Source organism: Pezoporus occidentalis, unplaced genomic scaffold, assembly GCF_034315485.1.
Source record: "Pezoporus occidentalis ecotype Australia unplaced genomic scaffold, CSIRO_AGI_Poc_V1 ctg101, whole genome shotgun sequence".
In the NCBI taxonomy this organism is placed as follows: domain Eukaryota; kingdom Metazoa; phylum Chordata; class Aves; order Psittaciformes; family Psittacidae; genus Pezoporus; species Pezoporus occidentalis.
In genome coordinates, this window is record NW_026912791.1 from 2,332,010 (window position 1) to 2,357,106 (window position 25,097).

Below are 25,097 nucleotides of genomic sequence, written 5' to 3' on the forward strand. Positions count from 1 at the left end.
TGTGGGCATGTCTATGGGGATATGATGTAATACATATCACAGAAACATGGTGGGTTGGCTCCTATGACTGGAGTGTTGGAATGGAAGGTTACAGGCTCTTTAAAAAAGACGGGCCTGGCAGATGCAGAGAGGGAATTGCAATTTATGTTAGGGATAGGCTGGAGAGTATGGAACACTGTCTGGGGACAGGTGAGCAGTCAATAGTTTGTGGGTCAGGGTCAAAGGGAAAGCAGTGATGGGAGACATTACTGTGGGGATCTGTTACAGACCGCCTGATCAAGAGGACTCTGTGGATGAAGTGCTCTATAGACAGATAGGAACAGCCTCACGCTCACAAGCCCTTGTCCTCATGGTGGACTTCAACCACCTTGATATCTGTTGGAGGGATGGTACGGCCTGGCACAAGCAATTCAGGAGGTTCCTCGATTGTGTGAAAGACAACTTCCTTCTGCAAGTAATAGAGGAGCTGACAAGGAGAGGTGCCGTGCTTGACCTCGTGCTCACCAACAGGGAAGGGCTGGTTGGAAATGTGATGCTCCAGGGCAGCCTTGGATGCAGCGATCAAGAGATGGTCGAATTCAACATCCTCAGGACAGTGAGAAGAGCGTGCAGCAAACTCACTGCCCTGGACTTCAAAAGAGCAGACTTTGGCCTCTTCAGGAACCTGCGTAGTAAGGTTCCATGGGATACAGCCCTAGAGGGCAGAGGGGCCCAAGACTGTTGGATGGTATTCAAGGAACACCTACTACAAGCTTAGGAGTGTTGCATCCCAACTAGAAGGAAGTGCAGCAGGAGGGCCAGGAGACCTCCTTAAGGAGCTCCTGAGGAAACTTCAGGGGAAAAAAGAGGCTTATAAAAGGTGGAAGCAAGGACAGGTGGCATGGGAAGAGTGCAGGGATGTTGTCAGGGAAGCTGGGGACCAGGTTGGGAAACCTAAGGCCCAGTTAGAATTAAACTTGGCTAGGGATGTTAAGGATAACAGGAAGGGATTCTGGAGGTACATAACAAATAAAAGACAGACTAGGGACAATGTGGGCCCTCTCCAGAAGCTATCAGGAGAACTGGCTACACAGGATTTGGAGAAGGCTGAGGTTCTGAATGACTTCTTTGCCTCGGTCTTCACTGCCAAAGGCTCTGACCACACCACCCAAGTCTTGGAAGGCAGACACAGAGACTGTGAGAACGAAGACTCTAGGCCCACTGTAGGAGAGGATCAGGTTCGAGACCATCTTAAGAACCTGAACATGCGCAAGTCCCTGGGACCTGATGAGATCCATCCACGGGTCTTGAAGGACCTGGTGAATGAAGTTGCTAAGCCACTGTCCATCATATTTGAAAAATCCTGGCAGTCAGGTGAAGTTCCTGATGACTGGAAAAAGGGAAATATAACCCACGTTTTCAAGAAGAGGAAAATGGATGACCCGGGGAATTACAGACCAGTCAGTCTCACCTCTGTGCCTGGCAAAATCTTGGAGCAGATTCTCCTGGATGGCATGCTAAGGCACATGACAGTCAACAAGGTGCTTGGTGACAGCCAGCATGGCTTCACTAAGGGGAAATCCTGCCTGACCAATTTGGTGGCCTTCTGTGATGGGGCTACAGAACTGATGGACAGGGGTAGAGCAGTTGACGTCTTCTACCTGGACTTGTGCAAAGCATTCGACACTGTCCCACACGACATCCTTGTCTCTAAACTGGAGACACCTGCAGTACATTGATGACATTATTGTGTGGGGTGATACAGTGGAAGAAGTCTTTGAGAAAGGGAGGAAAATAATCCAAATCCTGCTGAAAGCCGGTTTTGCCATAAAACAGAGTAAGGTCAAGGGACCTGCACAGGAGATTCAATTTTTGGGAATAAAATGGCAAGATGGACGTCGCCAGATCCCCACAGATGTGATCAACAAGATAACAGCCATGTTTCCACCAACTAATAAGAAACACAAGCTTTCTTGGGTGCTGTGGGGTTCTGGAGAGAATGCACATCCCAAATTACAGTTCAGTTTTAAGCCCTCTCTGTCGTGTGACCTGGAAGAAGAATGATTTTAAATGGGGCCCTGAGCAGCAACAAGCCTTTGAGCGAATTAAACACGAGATAGTTCACGCAGTAGCCCTTGGACCAGTCCGGACCGGGCCAGATGTAAAAAACGTACTGTACACCGCAGCTGGGGAGAACGGTCCTACCTGGAGCCTCTGGCAGAAAGCTCCAGGGGAGACTTGAGGTCAACCCCTCAGCTTTTGGAGTCAGGGATACAAAGGATCTGAGGCCAGCTATACCTCAACTGAGAAAGAGATACTGGCAGCCTATGAAGGGGTTCGAGCTGCTTCGGAAGTGATTGGCACTGAAGCACAGCTCCTCCTGGCACCCCGGTTGCCTGTGCTGGGCTGGATGTTCAAAGGCAGGGTCTCCTCTACACATCATGCAACCGATGCTACATGGAGTAAATGCGCTGCACTAATTACACAATGAGCTTGAATAGGAAATCTCAGTCGTCCAGGCGTTCTAGAAGTCATCATGGACTGGCCAGAGGACAAAGACTTCGGAATGTCACCAAAGGAGGAGGTGGTGCGTGCTGAAGAGGCCCCACCATATAATGAACTGTCAGAGAGTGAAAAGCAGTATGCCTTGTTTACTGGTGGGTCCTGCCATATTGTGGGAAAGCATCGGAGATGGAAGGCAGCTGTATGGAGTCCTGGACGACAAGTTGCAGAAACTGCTGAAGGAGAGGGTGAATCAAGTCAGTTTGCCGAGGTGAAAGCCATCCAGCTGGCCCTGGACATTGCTGAACAAGAAAAGTGGCCAGTACTTTATCTCTATACTGACTCATGGATGGTGGCAAATGCCCTGTGGGGGTGGTTGAAGCAATGGAAGCAGAGCAACTGGCAACGCAGAGGTAAACCCATCTGGGCTGCTGCACTGTGGAAAGATATTGCCGCCAGGGTGCAGAACTTGGTGATGAAGGTACGCCATGTAGATGCCCATGTACCCAAGAGTCGGGCCACTGAGGAACACCAGAACAACCAACAAGTGGATAAAGCGGCTAAGATTGAAGTGGCTCAGATGGACTTAGATTGGGAACATAAAGGTGAATTATTTTTGGCCCGGTGGGCCCATGACACTTCAGGCCATCAGGGCAGAGATGCAACATATAGATGGGCTCGTGATCGAAGGGTGGACTTAACAATGGACACTATTGCCCAGGTTATTCATGAGTGTGAAACATGTGCTGCAATTAAACAAGCCAAGCGGTTAAAGCCTCTTTGGTATGGAGGACGATGGTTGAAGTATAAATATGGGGAGGCCTGGCAGATTGACTATATCACACTCCCACCAACCCGCCAAGGCAAGCGCCATGTGCTTACCATGGTGGAAGCAACCACCGGGTGGCTGGAAACATACGCTGTGCCCCATGCCACTGCCCAGAACACTGTCCTGGGCCTTGAGAAACAGATTTTGTGGCGACACGGCACCCCAGAGAGAATTGAGTCAGACAATGGGACTCATTTCCGGAATAACCTTATAGACACTTGGGCCAAAGAGCATGGCATTGAGTGGGTATATCACATCCCCTACCATGCACCAGCCTCTGGGAAAATCAAACAGTACTGTTCGATAACAGGCTGTTAAAAACTACACTGAGAGAAAATGGGTGGTGGGACTTTCAAACATTGGGATGCACATTTACCAAAAGCCACCTGGTTGGTCAACACCAGAGGATCTGCCAACAGGGCTGGCCCAGCCCAGTCAGAACTTTTACATACTGTAGAAGGGGATAAAGTTCCTGTGGTGCACATAAAGAATTTGCTGGGGAAGACAGTCTGGGTTATTCCTGCTTCAGGTAAAGGCAAACCCACTCGTGGGATTGCTTTTACTCAGGGACCCGGATGTACTTTGTGAGTAATGCGGGAAGATGGGGAAGTCCGATGTATACCTCAAGGGGATTTGATTTTAGGGGAAAACAGCCAATGAACTCAATTGTGTGCTGTTGCCTACTATGTAGCACTTTCATAGCCCACCACCTAGATGTCTTCAGGTCACCAGCGACTGATCCTGACTTCCCTCCTACCATCATCCCAACAAAGAATGAACTTTGATGAAACCAGACAAGTTCTGTGGTATCATCAGTAGGCAACGATCCAACACTGCACACAGCCACTCCTGCTCTGAAAGACTGTTACAAGAGATAGAGCCTGACATCATCGACTGGATGAACTCAGCAACTTCATAGGGATTGGTCCATGCACTAAGGAATGATCTCTTCCTCTCTCTTTGTGTGTGTGTATGTGTATGTACATTGAGGCAAAAAGCAATGGTATATTGAAAAATGTGGGAACTGAGCATGATGTGAATGGTATGGAAAAAGGGATGAATGTTGTCCTAGGTTCAGCTGTAATAGTCTTTTTTCTCCTTCCTGGTATCTGGTGCAGTGCTGTGTTTTTGACTTTCAGCCTGGGAACAGCACTGATAACACCAATGTTTTTAGTTGCTGCTCAGTAATGTTTACTCTGACCAAGGACTTCATGAGTCTCATGCTCTGCCAGGCAGGAGGGGAAGTTGAGAGGAAGCAGAGACAGGACACCTGACCCAAACTAACCAAAGAGGTATTCTATACCACAGCACATCATGCCCATTATATAAACTGGGGGCAGTTACCCAGAAGGGCTAGAGATCACTGCTGGGGTCGGGCTGGGTATCGATGGGTGGGGGGTGAGTGGCTGTATTCTCTTCCCTTGTTATTTCCCTTACCATTATTATTATTGGTGGTAGCAGTAGTGGTTTGTGTTATACCTTAGTTACTGGACTATTCTTATCTCAACCCGTGGGAGTTATATTTTTTTGATTCTCCTCCCCATCCCTCCGGGAGAGGGGGGAGGAAGGAGAGAGGAGTGAGCGAGCAGCTGCGTGGTTCTGGGTTGCTGGATTGGCTTAAACCATGACAGACATCAATTTGATAGATGGACCACTTGGTGGATAAAGAACTGGCTTGATGGCCACATGCAAAGAGTTGTGGTCAGTGACATGGTGTCCAGCTGGAGACCAGTAACAAGTGGTGTCCCTCAGGGATCGGTGTTGGGACAGGTCTTGTTCAACATCTTTGTCGGTGACATGGACAGTGGGATTGAGTGCGCCTTCAGCAAGTTCGCCGATGACACCAAGCTGTGTGGTTCGGTTGGTACGCTGGAGGGAAGGAATGCCATCCAGAGGGACCTTGACACGCTTGTGAGGTGGGCTGATGCCAGCCTCATGAAGTTTAACCATGCCAAGTGCAAGGTCCTACACCTGGGTCGGAGCAATCCCAGGCACAGCTACAGGCTGGGCAGAGAAGAGATTCAGAGCAGTCCTGAAGAGAAGGACTTGGGGGTGTTGGTTGATGAAAACTAAACATGAGCTGGCAGTGTGCTCTCACAGCCCAGATATCCAGCCATATCCTGGGCTGCATCAAAAGGAGCGTGGCCAGCAGGTTGAAGGAGGTGATCCTGCCCCTCTGCTCTGCTCTTGTGAGACCTCTCTTGGAGTATTTTGTGCAGTTCTGGTGTCCTCAACATAAAAAGGACATGGAACTGTTGGAACAAGTCCAGAGAAGGGCCACGAGGATGATCAGGGGACTGGAGCACCTCCCATATGAAGACAGGCTGAGAAAGTTGGGTCTGTTCAGCCTGGAGAAGAGAAGGCTGCGTGGAGACCTCATAGCAGCCTTCCAGTATCTGAAAGCAGCCTATAGGGATGCTGGAGAGGGACTCTTCATTAGGGACTGTAGTGGTAGGACAAGGGGTAATGGGTTAAAACTTAAACAAGGGAAGTTTAGATTGGGTATAATGAGGAAACTTTTTAAGGGTGTTGAGGCACTGGAATGGGTTGCCCAGGGAGGTTGTGAATGCTCCATCCCTGGTGGTGTTGAAGGCCAGGTGGGACAGAGCCTTGGATGACACTGTTTAGTGCGAGGTGTCCCTGCCCATGGCAGGGGGGTTGGAACTGGATGATATTAAGGTCCTTTCCAACCCTAACTACTCTGTAATTCTATGATTCTAAAATATACATTTGTGGATAGCGTGGGTCGGTAATAGACTAATCTTTTCCTTTGCAGAACTGGTACTGAATAAAAGCATTTCAGTCACAGAGCATCGTTCCTTCCAGTTGGATGTTTTGGTGAATGACACAGAGTTTCATGGCCCAGAAAGATCAGTGATGCTTCATTTCAATGTCTCCATCCTCCCTGTCAGCATTCAGTTTCCAAACATGACCTACCAGTTCACAGTGAACAGAAATGCTGAACGCTTTGCTCAAGTAAGAACTATGTAGATTATACTTTCACTTCAGACAGATCTCAGTAGATAGATCACTGAGACAAGATGCGTTGGAGCATTGGTTTTAGTGGTTTTCAGTAGAATCGATGAAAAATATGATATCAATATGATTGTTGCTGGATGCAGTGGATAGCAGGTAGACTGTACACTAACTCTCCCGTCAACAGAGGAGGAGCCACACATGGAAATAATGTGTGTTATAGACAGGAGGACTTGCAACCCTTAGGCATAAGTAACTGGGAAAAATATCAAGGGCAAAAAAAAGAAATTTGAAATTTGTCCCAGCTATTGGAGTCACAGCTTTACATATTGCAGTATGTTAATGGCTTTTCTCTAGATAATGGCTAGTTAGTAATTAATGTGTTTCCTAATTTAACCCTCCTCATTTTAGCTTAATCACCACTATGGCCATTAATAATGCCTTCCAGAAACACTTTCTAACAGGTTGACATTAATCAGGTGAAAATTATAATGTAATTTCTATGGAACAGGTACATTAATAAGGAACTAGTTTAATGTAATTAATATTGTGAAAGTGAATATTAAAAACATCAGTGATGAGCCATTTTTGGAGACTTGCTGGAAAGTATACCTAAAAATGAAATAAAGTTATAAAACTGCCACTGTATTTGTAGCAGAGAGGAGGACTGAGACTAAAATATGATATGGTCATCCCAATTGCAGAGAAACCCAGTTCATTAGAAGACTTCTAAGGAAGAATTCAGTTTTATTAATCTTCAAGCCTCTGGCTAGTTGTAAAATTAAGAAGGAAGTTAGATATATTGTGTGTTCTTACATTCAATCTGATGAAATGTGCTATGGCTTGATAACTCTTCAGAGTACGGGATGGGCCTTACACAACCAATAATAATGCCACTGCTTCATCAAGGGATATTTTACCCACAGTCTGCACTGAATATACTAAATAAGAGAAGGATATTATTGGTGTGTTCACACAGTGGGCTCTTTACAAAAGGCTACTTCTTTATATCATTTTATGATGACTTGCAGCTGCAACTTTTAAATTTGCAGTCTGTTAGAAACTTCAGCACATAATTCAGTGCTTTTTGTGCAGGTCACAATATTTTTGATGTTCTCTTTGGGTAATTTGTAGCACCAGATTGTGAAAGCTTTATTCTCAGTAGTGTAGAAAAAACCTCTTGCTTGGAGATAGGGTGAAACCAGTTCTTATCCCCTTAAAAGAAATAATAGCATAGGTGCACAAGATACTTATAGCCTAGCTCTTAGCATCTAGAAATAGATCCCAACTGTATGTTCATCATTACATGTCTGTAATTGTAAAACGTGCGGAAACTTAACTGTTGGGTAGATACAAATATAGGTTAATTTATTGCAATTTTTTGCATGTGTATATATATATACATGTGCACACAAATTTTATATATAGGTATATGCATCCCATAATAATAAGAATTAATGAGTTCCAAATTAAATTTGGATAAACTGTGTTTATCTGTACATACTCTAGATTGCTTAAACGCATTTGTTTGAAGTCTAGGGGTATATAGTTTTCTAGTTCAGAATGCAAAATAAAAACAAACCAGCCAACCGTTTGACTTCTAAAGCTGCCAGTTTTGCTCTTGTCAGGGCAGTCAAACGTCTGAAAGGGAAACATCTGAAAGGGAATTTTAGGGTTTCTGGAAACAGTGGTGCTTCCCACTAACTATGCAGTTTCACTGGGTGGCAGTAGTCGCAGGGAAAAATGTTCCAGGCAAGAACTCCAAGACTGTGGGAAGAGCTCTTTGTGCTGCCTAAACACAAATTCACAAAGAGTGTTAAGTGGTCTGATTCTTGACCAGGGAAATGCAAAACTCATCCTGGCTCTGGAGATGGTGTTCTCAATCAGTTAAAGTGCCATCCGCTTATTTCCAAGACGAGGTTTGAATATATGGTATGCTCGGCTTGGAGCACAAGTCAGTGTAAACAGCTTAGTCCCCAGCACTTCACATTATTGAAGTTGTCTGCATAATTAGCTGTGATGTGCCATGGCATTGAGGAAAAGTACTAGGCCATATTAGTATGAAGGCTGAACTGTCTCTTGCCCTAAGGAAAACACAGAGCGTGAAGAAATGATTAACTTCTGAGCTGATGCCATTTGTCTATTTGAGCACCTAAATGAATTGAATAACAGAAGCATGGCCTGACAGTACAGGCTTGCCCAGTGGCATTTAACTTATCAAAGGACTTAAAGCTCTATTGACATTTACTGAGACAAATGATGAATAACATTGGCTGAGATTTTCAGAAAGGTTATATGTCCAAATGTCCCTGGAATTCAGTGAAGAGGTACATTATCCAGACTTTATTAGACTCTGGACCTCAAAAGATGTTTTTTTCTATTCCTATTTCTGATACTGGTATTTCTATGTTAACTATTTAGAGTCTTGCAACAAGCAACAAGTAGGTTCCTCCCTTATATGTTGATGTTAATTCTGATTACCAGGCTATTTTTCACCATCCTTATGAGACAGAAGAACTTGCTGCTTCTACCTCCTTTCCCTGGAGCTGTGCTCTGCTGCATCTGGGAGCTGTCCTCACTCCAGAACCTGTGGTGCAGAGCAAAGTTTTGACCTTGGGCTTTCCCTAATGGAGTTAGGCAAGAAGAGAAAGCCTCTCTTTTGTGTAGAAATGCCTTGAGGAGAGCATTTTTAGCTTCTCAAATTATGCAGAGAAAGGAAAACTGGTGCTTATGCTCTCTGAAGGATAATCTGCTCTTCAGGGACCCCGTATTTATGGGATCTTCTCCATCCCTTTTGCAGAAAATTTCTGTTGATCAAAAAGGTGCCTGGGAAAAGTAATTCTAACAGAGTGGGCAGAAAAGGGCAGTTTAGTCTATATCAAGGTTAATGCCAGGGAACATTGTTATGTTCTTGTACTGCCTTAGAGAAATGCCATCTAAGCAATTGGAAAACACTGCCAGTTGCAATACAGTACCAAAATGAAGATGACATGGTTCTGGAAAGGACCTGTCTAGACCTTATGTCTAGACAGAGTTTATGAACAGTTGAAGTCTTGTCTTTTTTTTCCTGCCAGTCCGAGCATGCTTGGAGAAGAGATGGCATGGAAGAAATGGCTTAGCTTCTGGTTGCTTTAGTAGTCTTTCTGTGTTATCCTGCCAGAAAACAAGCAAGCAAACAAACAAATAAACAAACAAAAAACCCCTAACAAAACCGCAAACCAACCACCAAACAAAACAAAACAAAAAACAAACCAGCAAAAAATGGTGCCAAATGACCAGTAAAGTGAATGGGAATAAGTTAAATTAAGTGGGACTATCCTATGACAAAGTATGTCTTCAAGGACTGCAAAAGCTTCCTCTCTGACTTTAAATAGTCCAGGTTCATAGGAAGAAATCATCGTATAATTTTTTTCTTTTTTTTTTTTTTCTTTTCACTTTCTTTAATAAGAATGCTAAACCCAAGATCATAGAATGGTTTGGGTTGGAAAGGACCTTAAGAGCATCTGGTTCCAAGCCCCCTGCTATGGGCAGGGACACCTCACATTAGACCATGTACAGATATGCTTTTACGAGTGGTGGTGTTATTTGAAAATACATTTTAACTGCAGCAGTTGAAAAGGATCCATCACCAACTTCCCTTCAATAACACTCCACCCTTCACATTGTGGCTTTCCATGCAAGAAAACCCAATGCCTCTCGGCCTGATCTGAATGCCACTCTTGTAAATGGAAAAACCAAACTGAGCTTTGGATCAGTTCATATAGGAGCTGGACAGGAGATGGGACTTTACATTCCTATGCTTCTTAAATCAATTGTTTCAGACTGAAGAGTGTTCTAGGACAGATATTTTGGCAGGCAGAAGTTCAAATACAGCAAACCAGCATATTTCATTTTTAGATTAAAACGTTTTAGAAATTGCAAATGGCAAGCAATGAAGTCCTTATTCCTTTTAAGGCTTCTGAGAACTCTGCTGGCCAAAAACTTTTTTGACTGTAATATTATGAAAATTACATATTAGCAATTTCTGTCTTACTTGAAAAGAGTCTCAGCTTTGTTCAGACTGAGCTCTTTGCTTTGTCAAGCAAGACCAAAGTGTTTCTCACTGAGCGGCCTGGGACAGACCAGGGACTGAACTCAGACTTTCCCAAATCACAGGGTCTGGTTCTCACTTAACACTGCTGACCGGATATCACTGGGTCTCTGGGTCAAGTCTTTTTGCATGTCCACTGCTAGCCTCAAGACAATGGTAATACTTTATCTCTCATTTTTACTGAGGGTAAATCACATTTGAAGCATTTACATACTGAGTTGGTAGTAAAATATCAAATCTGTTGTAAATCCGAGATAAATGCTGAAGTCTGCCAGCTGTAATGTGCTTAACTGTCTTTCAGATGTTTTTGGGAAGCACAGAATATTTTTGGTGTATGGTTGGTTTTGTTTGGTTTTGTTTGTTTGATTTTTTTTTTTCCTGTTGTCTGTGATTCCTTTTTTGGTGCTTGAGTCTAGATAGGAAAAATCTGCATTGAAAACTGTATGAAGTTCCGTGGTGTGAACATCACCTACAAGTTACTGTCCCCCAACACAAGCTGCTATGCTGTTGGCATACTTCAAGGCCGAGAAGACAAATATGGAAGCCTTTATGTGAATGATTCCTCTGTGCTGCGCAGACCCGAATGCAGGGAAATACAATACACTATTCAAGCTACAGACAAGCAGAGCAGGAAACATACCAAAACCCTCCTCAGTGTTTTATTGGAAGGAACTCGTAAGTACCTGAGTCAATTAGAATTATTTACTTATTCATGAGTGTTACTGACACTGGGTGATGCATAAGTGGGGTAATTTATAAAGTCATGGCATTAACAATGAAAATGAGTCTGAGCTGCAAAATACAGATCACAAAGTTTGTTTTTTGAGTTTTGATTCAGACCTGCCTGTGGCAGATACTTGTTTGAAGAACTAATTCACAAGAAGGTGGTTTAATATGCGCAATTCCTAATGTTCATGATTGTAAGCGGCGAGGAGAAGCAGACAGGCCAACCCAATATGGGTGATAAGCAACTTCTAATTTATTTGTGACGCAGTTCACACATATATAGGAGTGGTAGTACTCAGCCACTCCTTCTTGGCATAACAGTATTGGTTAGCCCCCACAGCTTCCTCCACATTCTCCTCCCAGGTCCGGTCTCCGGCCACCTGTGGGGGCCACCCCCTGCCTTGCTTGCACAGTCCTCCAGAACTCTATGGTTCTGCTCTTAGAGTCATTCTGCAACACATGATGGCATTTGATTTATAAGAATCTTTTTTGTGTGTTTGTGACCTTTATTTCAAGAAAAGGAAGGGGGAAAAAAGTTTTATATATGTATGAAACCACAAATCTCTGGCCTACATATATTTATTCAATCATCTTTCTCTCCGCTTCTCTCTCTAATTTTTCCTTTTAAAAAAACAAAAACCAAAACCACCACCACCAACAAAAAGAACCACCACCAACATAAAAAAAAAGCTTAACATTCATGTAGGGCTTTGTTTTACTGAAAAGTTTGCAAGGGCAGAATGTTAGAGATATTCTGTAAAAATCACAGCAGAGGACTACACTGGAAATAATAATTTCTCTCCAAACTATATCACGCTTTATGCAAAAGCTTACAGTTCTACCTGATAATTGCCTCTCTTTGATTCTGTCACATCAGAACTCTTGTGCCAAGAGCAGATGGCTTGAGGAGGAAGAAACAAAAGCTTGCAGTGGACATCTCTTTTTGCAAAAGCCTTATGCTGTCTGAAATCATACATTTCTAGCTGCTGCTTTTTGGGCAGCTGCTGCATTAGCCCAAGTACTAGGTGTTTTCCTTTAATTAAAAGTTTTGTATGAAGCTATAAGTACCTATGGTCTCTGGGTTTTTTTTTATTAGTATGTTACCACATTTATACAGTTTTAGGCATTGACAGTGTGCTATTAAGTAAAGATGACTGCTGTCATGATCTTGCTGTTTATTTCACAGAAGAGAAAACCTGGACTTCTCTTTAACTGTTACCTAAGTTTTCTAAGCATTGGGACAGTGTTCAGTCTTTCACTCCTTTTTCCATCTTTCTTTCCTTCCTATCTATCCCTGAAAATGGAATTTTCTTTCTGATTTGACCTGACTTGCTTGTGTATTCATCTCCCTTGTACTGAACTCACAGCAAACTCTTTTTCCCAACAGTTTTAAAGAAAGAGGAAGACTGCCCTGACTCTTGTGCTGTGAGTAAACACCATGCTGAATGTGAAGAGTGTGGTGGCCTGGGGGTGCTAACAGGAAGATGCCAGTGGAGACAGGGGAGTGGAAAAGGTACATCTCTGTTGTGTGAAATCAAGCTTCTGTTTAGTTGTAATTGTGCATTTGACTTCTATAGATATAAAATGATTTATTCTGGCTGGACAACATGGTACAGTAAACTACACAGAAGTTGAGGCTAAAAAAAAATTATCACAATACCCAAATTAAACATAGAATCATAAAATGGTTGGGACTGGAAAGATCCTCTAGTTCCAGCCCCCCTGCCATGGGCAGGGACACCTCACACTAAACCATGTTGCCCAAGGCTCTGTCCAGCATGGCCTTGAACATTGCCAGGGATTTACCGCTTCTTTGGGCAACCTGTTCAGTGCCTCACCACCCTCACAGTGACGAACTTTTGCCTTGTAGCTAACCCGAACTTCTCCTGTTTAAGTTTAAACCCATTACCCCTTGTCCTATCACTACAGTTCCTAAAAAAGAGTCCCTCCCCAGCATCCCTATAGGCCCCCTTCAGATACTGGAAGGCTGCTATGAGGTCTCCACACAGCTTTCTCTTCAGGCTGAACAGCCCCCACTTTCTTAGCCTATCTTCGTACAAAAGGTGCTCCAGCCTCATGGCCCTTCTCTGGACCTTCTCCAACAGCTCCATGTCCTTCTTATGTTGAGGACACCAGAACTGTACACAGTACTCCAAGTGTGGTCTCACAAGGGCAGAGGGGCAGGGTCACCTTGTTCGACATACATGAAGAAGAAGTAAAAGGAGGTTAAGTTGGAGTAGTGACTCTTGATCTTGTCACTGGTGATGTTGAACACAAGTAGTGAATTGGATTTGCAGCAGTGTCAATGGAACAGATGACTTATAGCTCGCAAGGTAATCTCTGCAACTATGACTTGAGCTTGGAACGTAGCAAACATAAGCCTGTGAGCAGGTATGCCCACGCAGGCAGTTAGTGAGCACAGAAACAGTGTCTCTGTTGTCTCTGTTTTCTGTGGTCTGTAGCACAGATCTGACAGGTGACAGCACTCGACTCTTCCAGAGCAATGCTTGTGTGCTGATGGTTTATCCTTTCAAACTGCATGAATATCACAAATTCTCTTTGACTATTTGTAAGCTTCATATTGAGTTATGTGTGAAATTGTGCAGACATCCCTAGTTGTGAAAGCAACTCTTCAGTCTCAAAATGGCCAACTACTGCTTTTTCAAGTAATACTTACTGTAACTGCAAGTGACATGCCCAGAGGGTTGTTGAAAGCAGAAGACATAGTAAAAAATAGATTTCTTCCAGTTGGTTTTAGTGGTTGTCTTGCCTGTTACTTTAGCAGGTGATATTTATATTCATAGATGTTTATTTGAAAAAAGAAGTAGCCCGTGTGTCAAGGTGCACTAAGAAAATGGAATAAGCTTTCTTTCAAAGCCTATGGTATTTGTGCAGCTGTATATTTCTGTGTTAACAGGGATCACCACAAACTATTCCACATGCACCCCGAGTATCAAGACTTGTCCAGATGGCATCTGTGATGTGATTGAGAGTAGAGATCCAGCTGTGTGTCCCCAAGACTGCACAAGTATGGAAATGTTTTAGGATGGGCTTTTCTATGTCACTGTTGATCAAGTTCTGATTTCCTGATAACAGATTCTTTTACAAGCTCAACATATTTAGTATCTCTGCATTATCATGCCTGCATTTCAATCATACAGGAGAGTTAAAGTTATGGTGACTAATCTTGTTCTTTTTTAAGCCAGTCAGCCAGCACCTGTTGGCTGACAGTAATGGCAAGATAATGTTTTCTCAGTGATTCTCATTCCTCTCCCCTGTTAATTCGCAGGTAGTGTTTTTTAGTGGAGGTGTTTGCTGAAACAGGTAGAGGTGTTAGGCAAGTTAAATGCCCTATTTCCAAACTTTAGCACAATATGATAGAAACCATGCCTTTTGAACTGCTATTTAAGTAAGTAAGAAAAAAAATTCCATTTATAATACATGTGATTACAGAGGATCATTTGGGGACATGCACCTGGCCTTATTTGACAGGTGACCATCAAAATGATCCAGTGCCTTATCTATTTGAAGATACATGCAGAGATTCATATAAGCAGCATTTATGAAGGAAGAATTGAAAAGCATTTGCTTTTTTTCTTGAGCGTGTATTTCTACATTCCACTCATACACCTGCTCATACCTTCAAGGTTGCAAATCACCATGAAGATATAAAGGTTAGAAAAACAGTGTATGGCACTTGAGCAATTTCAGTCTTTCTATCTATTGGTATCTAATTCAGGAATAAATATATAGATGTTTCTTGAATAATTCTTATGTCTCTGACATAATATACTCCAAGTTTACATTTTAAAATTGAGTCTTAGAGGAATTAGCATTTACTTACAGGCTAAGACTTATGATCTTCTAGAAAAGGAATTAATAAAGAGGCATCTTTGTATTTTTTACATGTAAGAATCAGACTGTGTATTGTAAACATCTTACTGCAAAGATAATTATTTTATTAGAGTGCATAAAAACAATCCTGTGAGTGGCAGAAATGCTTGAAGTGAATGCAGGTAACTTCTCCAGTCATCTGAAAAGAATTCTTTATTGGTAATTACCAGAGTCAGTTATCATTCCAAAAGCTGAAATATTTGTGCCAGAGGCTGCAATGCTGAACCGTGCAATGTGGAACATATGCAACATAAGATGTTTTGCTCAACAGAAGCCTGAAAGAAATAGTGTCTTATTAGATAATAGAAGCAGGCAACTAAGACAAACTTTCAAGATGTTATGTATGCCTTTTTAATGCCTGAGTTTGATAATATTATTCATGATCTAATGCAATTCAGAACCTGGGCTGGTGTCCAGAAGCAGTGTGTTTACAGACAAATTAGTGTGTTTTAGGAACTTAGAGGTACAGGAGTACCATTATATCAGTTTTTACTGGCAGGGGACATTTCTTTGGGATTAGCAAGAAATAAATAGAAACCCCCAAATGCATTCAGATCAAGGATATTCTTTAAGCACAGACAGTTGCTAAAATACTTTTTTTTTTTTTTTTTTGTAATTCATCTGTCATTATGATGGCTGTGTATTGCAGTCCCAAATGTTCTTTCTCACACTAGCACTATGAATATTATATAAAAGGGCACTCAGCTGAAACAACTGGTGCTGTGACTGTGCCTATCAAATAGAGGCAACCTAATTGCATTCTAAGCAAGAGACTCTCTTGTAGTAAGTGGCTGCTTCTGAGCTGGTTGCAGTGGGTGAATTGGGTTACACATTCATAAATGATTGGTCTTTGTAGGTTACTCTGAACTTTGGGTTTCTGATAATGGAAAAGACCCATAGTGCCTAGGCTTCTACCTTGCTTTGTAGGTCTTTGTTTTCAGTGGTAGTCAGATGTTGTCTTTTGTTTTGTCCAGCAACCCATGTTTTTAACTTTCTGAATTTCTGAGTGTCTGTGTGATGTAGGATAGAGCCACATTTTAGCTTTTTCCAAATGACCATGAAGCAGGGAAAGCTCTTTCTCACCACAGGGCAAGGGAAACAGCTGATGATTTCAACAAGAGCATGTGAAGTGCCACACAATTCAAAGCAATATTTTGGGATTTCCTTACCAGCAGTGCATTGGTGAAAATGACATTTTTGGGTCGCTGGAATGCATATAGGAAGTTCCCTTTTTCTGATACACACCTGCAGTGACAATGTACTCATTTCCTTGCTGTGTAAAACCCCTTTGTTTTTAAATACTTTGCTCAAGAACAGTTTAGATAGGACCTGCTCATCCCCTGCTTTCCCTTCCTCAGGCTCTCAAACATAGGCAAATATAGATAAATACGTAATATTTTTCTGAGGCTAATGGAAGTTTTACTTCATCAGCTCTTCACAATAGAGAAAGTTAGCTGGTGATGGGATATTCAAGAATTTTTGGGAATGCCGACTCTTCCTCAAACAAGTGTCAGCTCAGAGCAGTGACTCAGCAGAGTCTCTTCCAGAGTTAACCAGCTGAGCTGCATACAATTTGGTAGGTGTGGCCTCTCTAGAAAGATGATCAAAATCTATTTTGCTTAAAAACTCAAGCCCCCATTACACTCCTTCTAAAAAAGGATATTTGCCTTTATGTTGCCAGAAACTATCCAATTCATGTTCCACATCTAAGGAATGTAAAAGAGAGAGTCGTTCACTGTAATATTGACTTAGATGTGATGGAGGAAAATGAGTTAAAATGAAACCAATACTATATTGAAAAAAAATCATTCATCTTTTGAATCCCTTTATAGTTTAGCCAGTTTTTCTAAAAGGTAGCTAAACATGCAGAACTTGATTGATTTCTGTCTATAAATGTTATTTGTGATTAAAGGTAGTTTCTAAATAAAAAGTGTCACAACTAATGGTCATTTTTACAATAAATGCACAAAAAAGTTATTTAATTGGAAACACAGTTGCAACTATTTTGCTTAAAGAACTCCTGCTTGAAATCAAGAGCAGTTCTGCATAAGTTTCTGCCCTTTTTCCTTAAAATTAAACAATGCCTTTTCAGATAATGGAAGATTTATTTTTTCTCACTTACACTTGGAACTTACTCGTAATGCTTTTGCTAGACTATCCCATCCCATTTTACAGATGTGATTAAGTATTGTTATCTCAGTTTGACAATGGAACAAATGATTTCTAGAACAGTATGCTGACTTTTCCAAGGTAAGAGGAAATTGGCATCAGAACCAGGAACAGAACTGAAGTCTGTAGACTGCTGGTCTAAACCACTGGACATCATCTCAGGAGTGAAAAAAATACCGAAGGCAGTGGCAGAGACAAACTAGATAAGTAGACTAGAGAAGGTATTTTAGGGAGAATTTTAAAATGTAAGATAACCTCACTGATACAGAACAATAATGTTTTATGAGGAAACTGAGTCAGGACAGCCATGAGATGATTGTTTGAGGTAGATGTTTGTCATTAAGTACAGGGGTTCTGTATAAGGTTTCAAGGGGCACGTGAAATAAGGCAAGTAACCCAACTATGCAATGCAAAGAGAACTGTTACATTTTTATTAGAGATAAATTTTGATCCAGAGTCTTCCATAGTGGCAATAGCTGCTAATCAGGGCTAATGTTCAAGCAGTCCAAGGTCCCCTTATTTCAGAATTTAGACTGTCCCTTAATTCTTAGGATTCCCCATCTTTATCATTGTACCATGCTGTGCCCTGTCAAATTTCAAATGCATACTAAGATAAACCCATGGGAAACATTTTTTTTTCCCCTTTAACTATATGTCAGAATCTTAGGTTGTGTCTGTATTTGATTAGATGGAAACATTATTGGTGGTCATGGGAAAGGCATTGGAAATCTTGGAATTAAGTCAGGACATGGCATTTGTTACTGCTTCCCAAGACAGAACTGTTACTGTGAGAAAGATGATATCAAGGGTAAGTCTAAACATTATTTGCTGTTCTTCTACTGATCTTTCCTCTGTTTGTATTTACCAATGATTGAAACTTGTGGGCATGTTAATAAGCATTGTCTTTGGTCAGAGACTGCTAATATAAATTTACTTAAGAACTGGCAACTTGACTTCTACTATGGAGCCTGAAGGGGGGGTTATATCTAGCCTTGGTTAAAGATTCTGTTTTAGCTGTTACTACATGACAAACAGGTTAGTCATCCTTTCATTTCCAGCAGCATTTGCATTTCAGTGAGACTCACCTGCTATTTGCAAGGACAGCTAGGAGAATTAGAATAAAGACTTCAATTACTTTCAAGTAATTGTAGCTTCCTAATCATTTCTGAAAATCTCGACTTCAAAATGTCAGGGGTAACCAGCACCCATTGTGTTAGGAGGAGGAGTGGATTACTTTTTTCATTGACCTTTGTTTAAACAGAAAAACTCTATGCAGTTGTTTGAAACAGATTGATGAGGATTTAAAAATGGTGGGTTTTTTTTTAGTTTATTTATTACTAATAAACATAAAATATTTTGCATCTCTAAAACCGAATTGTTTAGAATATATCCTGATTTGCTTTTTTGAGTAAATTTTCTACAGGCGTAAGACAAAATAAAGTTTATTGCTGTATTTTTTTCTTCTTTTTTCTTCTCTATTTTTTTGCTCCCTGTTCTAGGAGGATATTGGGCTTTTTCCATTAATTTCCACTTATTTCTGAGGTACAGCTTGCAGATGTAGCTAAATTAATTGTGTATCTGAAGTCAGGATTATCTGATTAGCAAAGGACTGGATCTCTCAGTTTCTTCGGGAAGTGACCTCCTAGGGATGCTGTCCAGGTACCCTTAGAGATAAAGAAACTTAGCTTCCAAAGTAAGACACTAAAGTGCTTCTGTAAAAGGGGAAGTAGTAAATGGTGAGGAAAAAAAAATGCTTATTACTTTAGAAGCAGTTGCAGCATTAGGCAGTGTTTTTCAGAAGCAATTACTTAGTTTAATACAAAGTAGAAATATTCTCTCATTCTATAACCTAAAAAGAAATATTCTGTAATAGCTAATAATTGACATAATAAATTATATTTGAAGACCTTATTTGATGGGTTGAATGACCCTAACATAAACTGTTGTCAGCAAACAAAATTCAGTTATAGGTTTTCAGGTGGTATTAGAAGATGAATATGTAGTAGGCTGGGTCTTAAAGAAGAGTGGCAGAAGTAGCCTACATCTATGAAGATGCAGAACATGGAATAAAGCTAGCTATCCTTACATTTACACAGACAGGCAAACACCTGCTGGTGTCAAAAATAATAATAAAAAGAATTGGTAAGTTTTTCTTCTAGGTTTTTAAATGATTTTGAGTTATGTTTCTGTCACACCTGCGTGCATTATATGCACTGCCTAATCGGAAGAAGGAGACAAGAAAAGTTCTGAGAAGCTCTTCTTGATCCACAGAGCCACTATGTGATGATGTGTGCAAGACTGTGATAGCAGGAGCAGTGCTGCTGTCCTTCATCATCTCTGTGCTGCTTTCTTCCTATTTCATCCATCGTTACCACAAGAATTCTCCGAAGCCACCTATTGCCTCTGCGGAAATGACATTCCGGCGCCCTGCCCAGTCCTACCCCATCAGTTATTCTTCTACTAATGTCCGCCGGCCTTCTTTAGATTCTATGGAGAACCAGGTGTCTGTAGACACCTTTAAAATACCAGTAAGTCTGATGTCATTTTGCATGGTTTCTTTTGATGTCTGTCTTGTCCTAAAGAATGCTGCTTATGCATGCAGAAAAAGTTTCATAAATGCAATCTATTCGTAGAAATACCCAACTCAAAAAGCTAAATTGGGAATCAGGTGTACAGGCAGAAAACTGAAGATACTTGATGAGTAATTGAATAAACCATATAATTTACTCTATAAGGCTAGTATATTCTTACACTTTTGTTATGTTTTAATATATAGTATATCTTAGCTCTGATTTGAACCAGTGTTTTTTTTCTAAATGTAACTCTGCATTTGACACTTGTTGGGTTTTACTTTAACATTGTCCAATTAAATACTAATAATCAGCAGCTTCATAGTCTCTTTGATAAGCCATAGTACTGCAACAAGGCTACGTTTACAACAAAATTAAAAATCATGCTGAGATGTGTTCGATCTGTTCCCAATTTCTGATATACAGACTGTAGGTGTCAGTTGGAGTGGTATTTTTACCCGCATTTGAAATTTTTTTTACCCTTCAGACTGTCATACCTTTAATCTAGTTTCCTCTGTGTTAGATCATGTACTACCCAGGATGCCTTCCAGCTGGTAGAGGAATACTGCCACTTTATATGACATGTGACAACATCAAATCTATATGAATTTTCGATAGTGAAGTCTTCACAGACCTTTCGCTCAGTTTGCTTTAATTTCTTGTCTGGTTTGTACATGCCTCATCATTTTGCAACTGTAAGGCTTAATAACACTCATTTCATAAGAGGAGGATTGTTGTCTCTGATGAATTCTTAAGGGGAAGCCTTATTCCGTGAGCAAAACTGATTTACTTCTCTGTGAAGTCCAAAGTCATATAGTTACTCTGAAGGCAAGCATTTATACTGTAACACTTCATTTTTCATGTGTACCCAATTTTCCAGACCTGCAAATATAATCCATTATCCATAGACTACATGTACAGCCTGTTTTGAAGGAGAGGTTTTCAAGGTAATGGAAAATTCTTGTAAAATACCTAGAGTGTCAGAAGCTTTTATCAGAATACACTGAGACTGATAAAAAGAGCAGCCAAACATTGTTCACTGAATGGTCTCCTACTGAACATTAATGCTTTGAGCGTAGCTAGCCATTCCTTTTCTTGCTTCATCTTATAGGGTTCCTTTTCTCTCCTGCAGGAAGATCCAAAATGGGAATTTCCTCGTAAGAACCTAGTTTTGGGCAAGACTCTTGGAGAAGGAGAATTTGGAAAGGTTGTCAAGGCAACAGCATTCCGACTCAAGGGAAGAGCTGGCTATACCACTGTAGCAGTGAAAATGTTAAAAGGTACATTTCCATCTGGGTCTGAAATATTTGAAACCCTCTTGTAACCTTTGAATGGATTTTAAGATGGCCTAGCATTAAAGCAAATGTTAGCTAAAACCAGCCAGTACCACAGGCTGTATTTCTTCCAGCATTCTGTTACATGCTGGCAGGTTTCTGACTGTAAGAGCTAGCACCACATTGATCTAGGTAATTTCCACAAGTAATTGTGATGTTCAGGGAGCCTCTGTCTTAATATAGCAAGTGTATTTAATTTTGTTTGGCATTGATGGAAATATTGCAAGGCTTTATTACAGCTTCCTGGCTGGTCTTTTTTTTTTTTTTTTTTTTCTCTCCCCAGTTTTCTTTGACAGAGCTTTTAAAATAAATCATGTTATAATCACATCAAGAGACAGAACAGACCTATTAAGTTACTTTTCAGTTTGAGAATTCTATTTACTTTTATACTTTATGATTTGCTTTTTAATTACTGGAAGCTCTGCCAAACTGGCATGAATAGACCAGTGCTGTCTCCTGGTGTCTTCAGTTTTCCCTAAGACTCTAAAGCTGAGGAAAACACAGTATGCCTAGATAATGTTAAGATGATAACATGAAGCCTTGAGCTCAAACATTCACTGCTACTTATAAGTAAAAACATGTCATTATAAGACAGTGTTATACTACTTATTTCCATTTGTATTATATGCAATTAAAAAACTAGGGAAAAAAACCTTAAGAAAATTACATCCGTTGCTACTTGAGAGCAAAGATGAGGTATGTCCCATTGCGTTACCAAATAAATAAATGCATTAAGCACATGTCTGCATTGCAGAATGATCAGCGGAGAATAGGTCATATAGAGGAAGTCTAGAAACTAAGTTTTTCAGAAGACTAACTAACATGTTACTTGTGATAGTCAAGTAACGACCTGTAAGCGATTATCAATAGAATAGTCATATTATTTCATTTCATATATATTTGTGCATTCAGTGTCACTGGTTTTTCTAGCACATTTTTACCAACAACATGTGACTGAGTTAAAATTCCAAGACATTCAGTTTTCCCTAGCTATTATGAAGGAAAGAATTGACAGAATTGATAATGTGAAGGAGTAATCCTTTATTTTAAGCACCTTATTTTAATAAATTGATCTGACATTTACAGTAATACTTCAGGTTCTAATGAATTCCTTTGTAATGCAAATTACATTGCAGATAGTCATCTGAAATTCCATTTCCCAACTCTGCAGAGAGCATTTGTCATTCTGCAAATGAATTCATCTGTTGTTATTGGTTTAACTTCACTGTTAACACATGACAACTGAAGTATGAGAAACGCTGCATTAGTCCACCGTGGTCTTTATAATACTGTCAGGAAGTATAAAGGACATTTACTTTGGATTGGGCCAACATCACCCCTTCTTTCCCTATAAGAGATGCAAAGGGGGTCATTTGTCCAAGTATTAGGGACTCCGTGCTGACCGATCTTTAAAAGGGAATGGTATGTATTACAGCATGTTAATGGAGAAAGCCTCTTGCTTATTGCATGAAGGGTATCTCCTGTCTGAGCTGTGCAGATGGACACAATTTGTGGTTAAGAACAGACCAGGGTAGAACTCTCCCTACATTGTCAACTTGGTGTTATGCACTGGGGAGGGAACAAAAAGCAGTAAGTGATAGCTGAACCAAAATAGTCTCGGAGCTATGAATGGATGAGAAGGAACAGAAGCATATTTTTTTCAGACCATTATGGCTGCTTTTCTCATATGAATTAAATCTGGTCTCCTGCATGATGCAAATGCCCTCATTACAATAAAATTAAAGGGGAAAACAAAAAATAATACATCAATAGACAACGATTCACAATTTTTAAAAAGAAGGGGCATAAGGCTTCAGAGCTAATTGTCTCAATTTGTGCACTACTGAAGTTACTTTTTCCAGAAGACAAACAAAAAATAGGACTTTCTCACAGGCATTAAGTTGATGTTGCTCGTTTTTGGTTTAGATAAATACATATTTTTCCTTAGTGTTTATCAGTAGTGAGAGAGCATCTGATATTGCACTCCCTGGGATGAAAGACTGAAGTCTGAGTGGAGGTTCAGACTGCAAGATAACACATATAAACATATACCACTGATACAAACATACAGTAGAACAGAAAAAAATACCATAACCAGGGGAAACTGTTAGCACACATATTTTAAATAGATATGTAAATAAACCCTTTGGTGGTTACAGCCTTTATGCAAAAACGTGCAATACAGTACCAAAGAGCAGAAGCTGAGCTTGTAGCCTTAAGTAAAGGTAACCACATATTTGTCAGATGCCCAGTAATAATACTCTAGGAACTGTCCTGCATGTTCTGTGTGTCAGAGAGATTAAGGATAAGGTAGAAAAAGGGTTATTTCTGACCTGTGATGTCTTTATAACTAGGGATCTACTTCAAGCCCCAGTGCATTCTAAGAGGAAGCTTGTAAGTCAGAAGAATTCTGCAAAAACATAAGGCTTGAAAGGCTAAGAAACCCTATAGGGGTAGTATGTTGTCACATGATTCCCACTGACACCAGAGAAGCCTCCTTACACGTCTCCCAGTAAAATCAATCTGAACTGCACATTAGCTTTAGACTCTAAATCTGGATGTGTGCTACAAGTGTAAGCCAATAGATTAGTGGATTTTTACATTGTCAGAAAATGTATTTTTGTCTTTTTTGTTTGGTCAACATAAAATCTTGTGTTTCAGATGTTTGTGAAGCTTCATCTGCACTAATTCACCCTAAAAAGTTCCTTTAAAACACTAGAAAAGGTCTGTAACAGTTTCCTGGCATCTGCTAGACATTACAGGCTCTGGTTGATTCTTGGCTGACCTACTGGTTCTATCATCATTTGTATCAGGAGAGAGTAACGATCCTTAGAGGAGGTTTCCAAGCCAGAACAGCAGCAGTCCTATTGACTTTGTTCTGATCTGAATGACTGTAGGACAGTGGAGGTGGGAAAATTTCTTTCCTGTGGGGAAGTACAGAGTTTTCCAGACTCTTGCTTATTCCAGGATAAACAGTCGATCTCATACTTCAGATGTTACATAGAAAACTCTTGAATAATGCTTTCCTAACCACATCTGTGTTTGGACACTTTCTGCAGAAAATGCTTCCCAGAGTGAGCTGCGAGATCTGCTTTCAGAGTTCAACCTTTTGAAACAGGTGAACCATCCTCATGTCATCAAACTGTATGGAGCCTGCAGTCAAGATGGTAAATATTGGAAGCTCTTTATTAAGATGAATTAAGAAATAGTTCATTGATGGGTTTGGACCACTGCTTATATTTGCTGAGCACCTTCTAAATTTGCTGCTCACTGAAAAAATGAGGGATATATAAGAAAAGTGATATTTGAAGGGAAGAGGAAATGTTAATTCGCTGTAAGCATTCTCCCTGTGCTTTTCTTCAATACATGTTTTGATTTAAATTTAACCAATCTACTACCAATTCTCTTCCAATGTATATTTTCATATTATGTTGATGCTCATTAAGTGTTTTTAAATGTGGATAATATTTAAAGTTTGAGTTTTCATTATTGTTGTTGTTATTCATACTAAACCAATGCTTTGATGCCTGATCCAGGGGGTGAGATCTCCTTTCGGGAAAAAAAAACAACCACCCCACAATCAGTCAAACAAACAAAAGATATCTACAGATCCTTTTGTTAAAATATAAATGGATGGTTAGATTGATAATCAGTTTTCCTCCTCTGCCACAAAATTGTTGTCTGCCTCTTGTAAAATAGTTGCTAAAAGCTACAGTCATTGAAAGGTATGTTTTAAGGGGGGGGGGGGGAAGTTTCAGATTTTTGTATTCTAAACTGCCAGTGAAGCAAATTTTGATTGTTCTGCGTAGGAACTGATATGAATAATTTGTGTTCATTTGAATGAAGTTGCATGGCAACATCCTCTTCCTTTTGCATCTGTAATTATGCAGCCTAAAATCACAGTCTGCATGTTGCAACCCTGGGCAAAGGCCTGCCACCTTTGCCCCCCCAGTTCTCTTGAAAGTGTCACTTTCAGTTGAGAATAGAGAATATAATTCAGAACTGAGTCACCTCTGAGTCTTAGTAAG

At 40.6% G+C, this 25,097-nt stretch overlaps 1 protein-coding gene across 3 annotated transcripts in view; it reads left to right on the forward strand.

The window, feature by feature from the left end:
• The window catches only part of RET (ret proto-oncogene), a 202,025-nt gene that overhangs the window by 161,621 nt on the left and 15,307 nt on the right, over positions 1–25,097 (forward strand). For 2 of the 3 annotated variants that reach the window (XM_062613562.1, XM_062613553.1), the window contains 8 exons: positions 6,087–6,286; positions 10,793–11,051; positions 12,490–12,615; positions 14,020–14,130; positions 17,854–17,973; positions 19,437–19,693; positions 20,868–21,015; positions 24,129–24,236. In XM_062613562.1, the coding sequence (XP_062469546.1) occupies positions 6,087–6,286; positions 10,793–11,051; positions 12,490–12,615; positions 14,020–14,130; positions 17,854–17,973; positions 19,437–19,693; positions 20,868–21,015; positions 24,129–24,236 (1,329 nt within the window). The remainder of the gene's footprint in view (positions 1–6,086; positions 6,287–10,792; positions 11,052–12,489; positions 12,616–14,019; positions 14,131–17,853; positions 17,974–19,436; positions 19,694–20,867; positions 21,016–24,128; positions 24,237–25,097) is intronic. The other variant, XM_062613569.1, reaches the window with a different exon arrangement.